The following is a 10,928-nucleotide window of genomic DNA, read 5'->3' as shown; positions in this document are numbered from 1 at the left end:
TCCTGCATATTTCCCTTGCAAAGCTCTTTATCAGTCAGAGTTGTCGGTTGTTCGCGTGTGTGGCCATCTGTTGGCATGTGGCTAGGTTGGCCGGTAGTATCCAAATTGTGTGGGTTGGGCTGTATTGATTTTAGCTTGGTTTGCCACAGTTAACCGGGCAATTCGTACTCTCTCCTTAATCAATTAAAAGGGCAAGTCTTTTGCCTTATTAAAAAAAGGTCATTTCAGAAAACTCAGTATTTCTGTAGCCAATATGATGTGTTATAATATAAAAAAGTCTGATGGAACATATAGATTTCCTTTCAAAGTAAACACTAGACATGTAAGCTATTGCTGCATTTGCGCAAGCCACTTTCCTAGTTTGAGGGAATAGAAAAAGAGAAGCATTGCTTGTAATTTGTAAATCAGAAAATGGCGCTTGTCATAGTAAAAATATGCAGATGGGGTGCCTGATACTGTGGTAGGGCATCAGTGCTTAGTGTTGCTGGCCTTGCTCTCTATATATAGATGCATCCCTGCCGGGTAATGGACACCCAATCTCCATCATTGCCGATCGAGCCTTGAAGCCTTGATTAATCAGCCGAGATCAGATCGATCAAGGAGCTAGCTTCCTGGATATGGCAGTGGGAGAGGGCAAGGTGAGTCCGGATGCCATCGACAACGAAGTTATCAGCAACGGCAGCACCAAGGACTACCTCGACCTTGCTCCGGTGCCGCTGGTGGATGCCGCCGAGCTGGGCAAGTGGTCGCTCTACCGCGCCGTCATCGCCGAGTTCACCGCCACGCTGATCTTCGTCTACGTCGCCGTCGCCACCGTGGTCGGCCACAAGCGCCAGACCGACGCCCAAGCGTGCAGCGGCGCCGGCGTGCTGGGCATCGCGTGGGCCTTCGGCGGCATGATTGCCGTCCTCGTCTACTGCACCGCCGGCATCTCCGGCGGCCACATCAACCCCGCGGTGACGTTCGGGCTGCTGCTGGCGCGCAAGGTGTCCCTTCCAAGGGCCTTTCTGTACATGGTGGCGCAGTGCGTGGGGGCCATCTGCGGCGCCGCGCTGGTCAGGGCCGTGCACGGAGGCCACCACTACGCACTCTACGGCGGCGGCGCCAACGTGCTCGCGCCGGGGTACTCCAGGACAGCGGGGCTCATCGCGGAGATCGCCGGCACCTTCGTGCTCGTGTACACGGTGTTCTCGGCGACCGACCCGAAGCGCATCGCCCGGGACCCGCACGTGCCAGTGTTGGCGCCGCTGCTCATCGGGTTCGCCGTGCTCATGGTGCACCTCGCCACCATCCCCGTCACCGGCACCGGGATCAACCCGGCCAGGAGCTTTGGCGCCGCCGTGGTGTACAACGGCGGGAAGGCTTGGGATGACCAGTGGATCTTCTGGGTTGGCCCGTTCATCGGCGCCGCCGTGGCCATGGTGTACCACCAGTACGTCCTCAGAAACGGCGCCGTGTTCCGCTCCAACAACGCTGCCGCCGTCTAGCTACACACCACTGTTGCCACATCCATCCATCCTTTGATGCGGTCAATCTTTATTTACTACTAGTTGATGAGTTGAGATCCACATTGCCGATGGATCCACCGTGTGGCTATCAAAATCAATCGTTAATTAGTTTTTGTTGTTGTGTTGTGCAATTACTGCCATAAATTTAAATCTCCTGTGACCCTATAGCTGGTGGCTCTATATAAATCACACCTTGCCCGTGTGCCCGGCGGGGCCGGATGGAGACACATGTACTCGGCTTACAACCTCCGCGCTATTGCCACCGCCATGAGAAACCCTGCTAAACTGCCCAAGATTTTGCAATAACCTACGAACTCTTCCAATTGGAAAAGTGCTCGCTATAGATACGGAGAGAAGCCGAAATCATTTTTCTCACGATTTAAAACATTGATGACTACTACATGTACGTATTTTACGTTGTGCTGGGTTGACAGTGTTTTCTTTGCTAGTTAATTACTGCAAGATGTAAGAGTCCCCATGCATATGATGACTATCCAATGAGAGAAATCCATATTAGTTTGCTCAGTTAACACTCCCTTCAATTGGCTACATATTTTCTTTCCCTCCCGCGCGCCATCTATTTTCTCGCTCCTCGTAATAAATCAATGTTAGTTGACATTTTACATATCGTTCACTGAATGATTCTTAATTGGCCAAAAAAAACCAACTTTGCTATGTGTAGTTTGAGTTTGAACTTCGAAAAACAGGATTTGAAGCCGTATGTCAGTCTCAAATGAAATTTAACCCTATCGACGACTCACTGAATTACTTCTGTTTGACGGGTATCTTCTGAATTTTCCTGTCCAATTTGAATTTGAAGCCATTCATGGGCATCAAGCATCAGATCTGCATCTGCATGTACAAGCATGGGTCTCCCTGGAAATCATACATTGATCGCGAGAGGCAGCTAGGGGACAGCGACCACCAGAAATCAAAATAATAATAATCGTACACCGTCTTATATGTACTCCACCTGTAAAGAAATATAAAAGCTTAGGGAGTACATAGTACTGGACACGCAGGTGGTACCACTGCCCGTAACCGCAGGGCTGTGAATATGGACAAATTTTGACATGAATCTCAATTTGATGCGTGCATTAATGGGTGTCAGACCATATACATGTATAGATGGCGCCAAATTAATTATTTGCGTGCAATACGTAGTAATTCTCTTCGTTCACGGTTTACTACTGCGCTCGCGGCGTTGGATAGGCGTACGTGTCTAGCTCCACGGTCGAGCTGTTCACGTGCGGTCGCTGCGCTCCTCAGAGAAAGAGACAGAGAGACGAGACTAGGCCATGCATGTAGCTACATGCAAAACCAATCATGCATGCATCATCGTATACCATTCCTTGTTCTCCATCCATCATTCCTTTGCTCACGCAAACAACCACAATCTTTCACTATTTAGTCTTAATTGTCTCTTTCATCCAATCCATGTCATGTAGATGTAGTGATATAGGGAAATACGCTTTCCTGGTTGTAGATACACCCTATATGAGGATTTTTTTTAATAATTAAACAAAAAGTCAGAATAGTTAAGAATTTTTTTAGAATAAACTTGACTTACTTTTGCTTCAGTATATAATTTTTCAAGAAAAAAAGACCAACGTTGACTTCATAGCAAAAAAGACAAAATTTATTTGTTATTATAGGTCACTATTCACTCTATTTTGGCCAAAATATATATTTTTGAAAGGAAGTCAGAGGGGGGTTTTCTTTTTGTCGAATATTTCTCACGAGTACAATGGAAGGTCAAGTTTATTTCAAAAATATTCAGAATTCTTTGACTTTTTGTTGAATTATAATTTTTTTCTTCGATATAGGGTGTAGATACACCCATAGACCAAAAGTTCCCCTCCTAATGATGTAGGGATACATACTCTCCTACTACCATATATTGGCTACAGTAGTATCACTTCATGGTAATATATAGTTGAATCATGCAAATATGTACTAAGCCGCCTCGAATTAATCATCCAATATATATGCACAACGTCACCATGGAACACCGAGGCAGTGTGGATTGCCTGGTGCCCGGCCTCGTGGTTGGCATGGATGTCGAAGCGGCGCCTTCGGATATGGTTGTAGGGTGTGCCGGCTCCGGGTTGCTAGGGCGACAGAGCCGGCAGCTCGGCTAGTGTGCGGCCTCAGGGTCGGCTTGTGTATTGTTTGATGTATCGGTTTTCTGCCAATTTTTCTTATTAACCTCCTAATTCTTCTTCTTTTATGTGAAAAAAAGAGAGCTCTGGCTGGTTCCTCAAAATAAAATAAAAAATCCATTAGCATGAAGAAACGATGCAAGTATGGAATCCAGAGACAGTTTTACGGCACCCATGGGCCAAAGGTGAAATTCACTGGATGGCAAATATGAAGCTGGTCACGTGCATGGGTTTCCCGGGGAACAAGAACAATGAAGGGCCTGTAGCTAGATGACATACGTAGCAGTAGTGTGATCTAGACCTGCAAGCCGGTGTGAATATATATGGATCACAGGATGGCACAGTTAATTGAATTTGAATCAGAATGAATGGCGTCGGATAATTCATATACATCGATGGCGACAAAACGCCGCAGTGTGGTCGATCACAGAAAAAATATCGTGTGGTCGATCGGTCGGGACCATCCATGCACATGCATACACGAAGGAGTGTACACGTACGCATGCACACAGGCAGGCATTGCTTTCTCCATCCCGATTTCGATTTCCATCTCTTAGAGTTACCGGTTACTTAGGTGGACTGTTGACGGAGCCCGGCTGACCATGTGGTAGACTATCTACTACCATGTGGTCGATCGATGGATGTTTTGTTGCCCGTTGGAAGCGTAGGTACGTCGTACGTGTCAACATATTACATATACTACAGACGTAGGTGCAGTTGACCCCTAACGTTCACTGTGTTGTGCATGAATGCATTCGCTCCACTAGTCAACAAAACTAATCATGCATGCATAGATCATCCATCGATCACAAGGCAAATTGGCAAGGTAGACCATACATATTCTTTTTATTGAGTTGGACAGGGTTTAGTATTGTTGGGCCGTGTACTCTGTTGTGTAGTCGTTTTATATATAAAACGAGGCGAAGATACAGGGTAGACCATACTGACAAACACGCACAGACAAAGGTGGTACCTGAGGTGCATCGGCATGCGTGCACTGCTTTTCAAATCAACTTTGCAGATTGTGGACTATCGGATGCCCATTATTATTTTTTGTCCTCAATTAATTCCTCTTTTGAGATTAGTTGTCCGGCCTTGATGTACTTACTTGGTTCAACGACCACCGGCAGGTGGCTATGAGAGCGATAGGGCATTCTCGTCGCGTTAGAGCACTTTTTTAGTCGGCACTAGTACTGCGTGTATGTACGTGCAGCTGGTCCTTCCCACACCTACGTTTGCCTCCATGTATGCCGGGCCAGCCCATTTTTTTACTAATGCTATTGAAGGCCAAAGGAATAGCCTGAACCATTACAAAAAAACACACATGCAGAAACTGAAAAATACATTCAAATTCTGAGAGGGTTGTCAAAGTCTTTTTCCTTTCTTTTTTTTTTGAGAAAACTCGCATTCTTTACTACTCAATAATCAGAGGTGCAATGTTTTGGTCATGAGGAGACCCCAACCAAATGTGACGACCTACACCTAAATTACAACCATACTTGGCGAGATTATGCACTTCAAAATTAAAGACTCTACTTAGCCAAAGGACTAGCGTGAACCATTACAAAAACATCCATGCAGAAACTGAAAAATACATTCAAATTCTCGAGAGCGTATCAAAGTCTTTTTCCTTCCACATCCACCGGCGGCGCACCATGAGGAAAGCTCGTTCCCGCCTCTGGGCCTCCGTCTCAATGGAGGAAACTAGTTTTAATCCACTAGTGTATAAAAGCAGTGGCAGGAAGTGGTCGATGTAACCAGAAGAGGCTAGCGGCCATGATCTGTGTATCAAATCGCCGCCATGGAGAAGAAAACACTAAGGGTCTATATGTTGGGGAACGCAGTAATTTCAAAAAAATTCCTACGCACACGCAAGATCATGGTCATGCATAGCAACGAGAGGGGAGAGTGTCGTCCACGTACCCTCGTAGACCGTAAGCGGAAGCGTTATGACAACGCGGTTGATGTAGTCGTACGTCTTCACGATCGACCGATCCTCAGTACCGAACGTACGGCACCTCCGCGTTCAGCACACGTTCAGCTCGGTGACGTCCCGCGAACTCACGATCCAGTAGAGCTCGAGGGAGAGTTTCGTCAGCACGACGGCGTGGTGACGATGTTGATGAAGCTACCGTCGCAGGGCTTCGCCTAAGCACCGCTACGATATGACCGAGGTGGATTATGGTGGAGGGGGGCACCGCACACGGTTGGGAGAGATCAACGATCAACTTGTGTGTTCTAGGGTGCCCCCTGCCCCCGTACATAAAGGAGCAAGGGGGGAGGCCGGCCGGCCCCTGTAGGGCGCGCCAGGAGGAGGAGTCCTCCTCCTAGTAGTAGTAGGACTCCCCTCTTTCCTACTCCTACTAGGAGGGGGAAAGGAAGGGGAGAAGGAGAAGGAAAGGGGGGCGCCCCCCCCCCTTCCTAGTCCAATTCGGACCAGAGGGGGAGGGGGCGCGCGGCCTGCCCTGGCCGGCCCCTCTCTCTCTCTCTCTCTCCACTAGGGCCCAACTAGGCCCATTAACCCCCGGGGGGTTCCGGTAACCTCTCCGACACTCCGGTAAAATCCCGATTTCACCCGGAACTCTTCCGACGTCCAAATATAGGCTTCCAATATATCAATCTTTATGTCTCGACCATTTCGAGACTCCTCATCATGTCCGTGATCATATCCGGGACTCCGAACTACATTCGGTACATCAAAACATATAAACTCATAATACCGATCGTCACAGAACTTTAAGCGTGCGGACCCTACGGGTTCGAGAACTATGTAGACATGACCGACACACGTCCCCGGTCAATAACCAATAGCGGAACCTGGATGCTCATATTGGTTCCTACATATTCTATGAAGATCTTTATCGGTCAAACCGCATAACAACGTACGTTGTTCCTTTTGTTATCGCTATGTTACTTGCCCGAGATTCGATCGTCGGTATCTCAATACCTAGCTCAATCTCATTACCGGCAAGTCTCTTTACTGGTTCCGTAATGCATCATCTCGCAACTAACTCATTAGTCACATTGCTTGCAAGGCTTATAGTGATGTGCATTACCGAGAGGGCCCAGAGATACCTCTCCGACAATCGGAGTGACAAATCCGAATCTCGATCTATGCCAACTCAACAAGTACCATCGGAGACACCTGTAGAGCACCTTTATAATCACCCAGTTACGTTGTGACGTTTGGTAGCACACAAGGTGTTCCTCCGGTAATCGGGAGTTGCATAATCTCATAGTCATAGGAACGTGTATAAGTCATGAAGAAAGCAATAGCAGTAAACTAAACGATCAAGTGCTAAGCTAACGGAATGGGTCAAGTCAATCACATCATTCTCCTAATGATGTGATCCCGTTAATCAAATGACAACTCATGTCTATGGCTAGGAAACTTAACCATCTTTGATCAACGAGCTAGTCAAGTAGAGGCATACTAGTGACACTATGTTTGTCTATGCATTCACACATGTATTATGTTTCCGGTTAATACAATTCTAGCATGAATAATAAACATTTATCATGATATGAGGAAATAAATAATAACTTAATTATTGCCTCTAGGGCATATTTCCTTCAGTCTCCCACTTGCACTAGAATCAATAATCTAGATTACACAGTAATGATTCTAACACCCATGGAGCCTTGGTGCTGATCATGTTTTGCTCGTGGAAGAGGCTTAGTCAACGGGTCTGCAACATTCGGATCCATGTGTATCTTGCAAATCTCTATGTCTCCCACCTGGACTTGGTCCCGGATGAAATTGAAGCGTCTCTTGATGTGCTTGGTTCTCTTGTGAAATCTGGATTCCTTTGCCAAGGCAATTGCACCAATATTGTCACAATAGATTTTCATTGGACCCGATGCACTAGGTATGACACCTAGATCGGATATGAACTCCTTCATCCAGACTCCTTTATTTGCTGCTTCCGAAGCAGCTATGTACTCCGCTTCACACATAGATCCCGCCACGACGCTTTGTTTAGAACTGCACCAACTGACAGCTCCACCGTTCAATGTAAACACGTATCCGGTTTGCGATTTAGAACCGGATTAGTGTCAAAGCTTGCATCGACGTAACCATTTACGATGATCTCTTTGTCACCTCCATAAACCAGAAACATATCCTTAGTCCTTTTCAGGTATTTCAGGATGTTCTTGACCGTTGTCCAGTGATCCATTCCTGGATTACTTTGTTACCTCCCTGCTAAACTAGTAGCAAGGCAAACATCAGGTCTGGTACACAGCATTGCATACATGATAGAGCCTATGGCTAAAGCATAGGGAACACTTTTCATTTTCTCTCTATCTTCTGCAGTGGTCGGGCATTGATTCTGACTCAACTTCACACCTTGTAACATAGGCAAGAACCCTTTATTTGCTTGATCCATTTTGAACTTTTTCAAAACTTTGTCAAGGTATGTGCTTTGTGAAAGTCCAATTAAGCGTCTTGATCTATCTCTATAGATCTTGATGCCCAATATGTAAGCAGCTTCACCGAGGTCTTTCATTGAAAAAACTCTTATTCAAGTATCCTTTTATGCTATCTAGAAATTCTATATCATTTCCAATTAGCAATATGTCATCCACATATAATATTAGAAATGCTACATAGCTCCCACTCACTTTCTTGTAAATACAGGCTTCTCCAAAAGTCTGTATAAAACCATATGCTTTGATCACACTATCAAAACATTTATTCCAACTCCGAGAGGCTTGCACTAGTCCATAAATGGATCGCTGGAGCTTGCATACTTTGTTAGCTCCCTTTGGATCGACAAAACCTTCCGGTTGCATCATATACAACTCTTCTTCCAGAAATCCATTCAGGAATGCAGTTTTGACATCCATTTGCCAAATTTCATAATCATAAAATACGGCAATTTCTAACATGATTCGGACAGACTTAAGCATCGCTACGGGTGAGAAAGTCTCATCGTAGTCAACTCCTTGAACTTGTCGAAAACCTTTCGCAACAAGTCGAGCTTTGTAGACAGTAACATTACCGTCAGCGTCAGTCTTCTTCTTGAAGATCCATTTATTCTCTATGGCTTGCCGATCATCGGGCAAGTCTACCAAAGTCCACACTTTGTTCTCATACATGGATCCCATCTCAGATTTCATGGCCTCAAGCCATTTTGCGGAATCTGGGCTCACCATTGCTTCTTCATAGTTCATAGGTTCGCCTTGATCAAGTAACATGACCTCCAGAATAGGATTACCGTACCACTCTGGTGCGGATCTTACTCTGGTTGACCTACGAGGTTCTGTAGTAACTTGATCTGAAGTTTCATGATCAATATCATTTAGCTTCTTCACTGATTGGTGTAGGTGTCACAGAAACCGGTTTCTGTGATGAACTACTTTCCAATAAGGGAGCAGGTACAGTTACCTCATCAAGTTCTACTTTCCTCCCACTCACTTCTTTCGAGAGAAACTCCTTCTCTAGAAAGGATCCATTCTTAGCAACAAATGTCTTGCCTTCGGATCTGTGATAGAAGGTGTACCCAACAGTTTCCTTTGGGTATCCTATGAAGACATATTTCTCCGATTTGGGTTCGAGCTTATCAGGTTGAAGTTTTTCACATAAGCATCGCAGCCCCAAACTTTAAGAAACGACAACTTTGGTTTCTTGCCAAACCACAGTTCATAAGGCGTTGTCTCAAGGGATTTCGATTGTGCCCTATTTAATGTGAATGCAGCCGTCTCTAAAGCATAACCCAAAAACGATAGCGGCAAATCAGTAAGAGACATCATAGATCGCACCATCTCTAGTAAAGTACGATTACGACGTTCAGACACACCATTTCGCTGTGGTGTTCTGGGTGGCGTGAGTTGCGAAACTATTCCGCATTGTTTCAAATGTAGACCAAACTCGTAACTCAAATATTCTCCTCCACGATCAGATCGTAGAAAATTTATTTTCTTGTTACGATGATTTTCCACTTCACTCTGAAATTCTTTGAACTTTTCAAATGTTTCAGACTTATGTGTCATTAAGTAGATATACCATATCTGCTCATATCATCTGTGAAGGTGAGAAAATAACGATAGCCGCCGCGAGTCTCAATATTCATTGGACCACATACATCAGTATGTATGATCTCCAACAAATCTGTTGCTCGCTTCATTGTTCCGGAGAACGGCGTTTTAGTCATCTTGCCCATGAGGCATGGTTCGCAAGTACCAAGTGATTCATAATCAAGTGATTCCAAAAGTCCATCAGTATGGAGTTTCTTCATGCGCTTTACACCAATATGACCTAAACGGCAGTGCCACAAATAAGTTGCTATCATTATCAACTCTGTATCTTTTGGCTTCAACACTATGAATATGTGTATCACTACTATCAAGATTTAATAAAAATAGACCACTCTTCAAGGGTGCATGACCATAAAAAATATTACTCATATAAATAGAACAACCATTATTCTCTGTTTTAAATGAATAACCATCTCGCATCAAACAAGATCCAGATATAATATTCATGCTTAACGCTAGCACCAAATAACAATTATTCAGGTCTAAAACTAATCCCGAAGGTAGATGTAGAGGTAGCGTGCCGACCGCGATCACATCGACTTTGGAACCATTTCCCACGCGCATCGTCACCTCGTCCTTAGCCAATCTTTGCTTAATCCGTAGTCCCTGTTTCGAGTTGCAAATATTATATAGCAACAGAACCAGTATCAAATACCCAGGTGCTACTGCGAGCATTAGTAAGGTACACATCAATAACATGTATATCACATATACCTTTGTTCACCTTGCCATCCTTCTTATTCGCCAAATACTTGGGGCAGTTCCGCTTCCAGTGACCAGTCTATTTGCAGTAGAAGCACTCAGTCTTAGGCTTAGGTCCAGACTTGGGTTTCTTCTCCTGAGTAGCAACTTGTTTGTTGTTCTTCTTGAAGTTGCCCTTCTTCTTTCCTTTGCCCTTTTTCTTGAAACTGGTGGTCTTGTTGACCATCAACACTTGATGCTCCTTCTTGATTTCTACCTCCGCAGCCTTTAGCATTGCGAAGAGCTCGGGAATTGTCTAATCCATCCCTTGCATATTATAGTTCATCACAAAGCTCTTGTAGCTTGGTGGCAGTGATTGAAGAATTCTGTCAATGATACTATCATCCGAAAGATTAACTCCCAGTTGAATCAAGTGATTATTATACCCAGACATTTTGAGTATATGTTCACTGACAGAACTATTCTCCTCCATCTTGCAGCTGTAGAACTTATTGGAGACTTCATATCTCTCAATCCG

At 45.0% G+C, this 10,928-nt stretch overlaps 1 protein-coding gene across 1 annotated transcript; it reads left to right on the top strand.

The window, feature by feature from the left end:
* Nucleotides 1-534: 534 nt before the first annotated feature.
* Nucleotides 535-1,675, top strand: LOC123126226 (aquaporin PIP2-5-like). Its single transcript, XM_044546604.1, has one exon. The coding sequence runs from the start codon at nt 618-620 to the stop codon at nt 1,485-1,487; it is 870 nt and encodes a 289-aa protein (XP_044402539.1). The 5' UTR covers nt 535-617; the 3' UTR covers nt 1,488-1,675.
* Nucleotides 1,676-10,928: the final 9,253 nt, after the last annotated feature.

This window comes from Triticum aestivum, chromosome 5D (assembly GCF_018294505.1).
Source record: "Triticum aestivum cultivar Chinese Spring chromosome 5D, IWGSC CS RefSeq v2.1, whole genome shotgun sequence".
NCBI lineage: Eukaryota > Viridiplantae > Streptophyta > Magnoliopsida > Poales > Poaceae > Triticum > Triticum aestivum.
This window is presented reverse-complemented; position numbering and strand designations above follow the sequence as displayed.

What these genes read in the sequence shown, in the direction of transcription:
- LOC123126226 (XM_044546604.1), top strand. Translation starts at nt 618, where the DNA reads ATGGCAGTGGGAGAGGGCAAGGTGAGTCCGGATGCCATCGACAACGAA.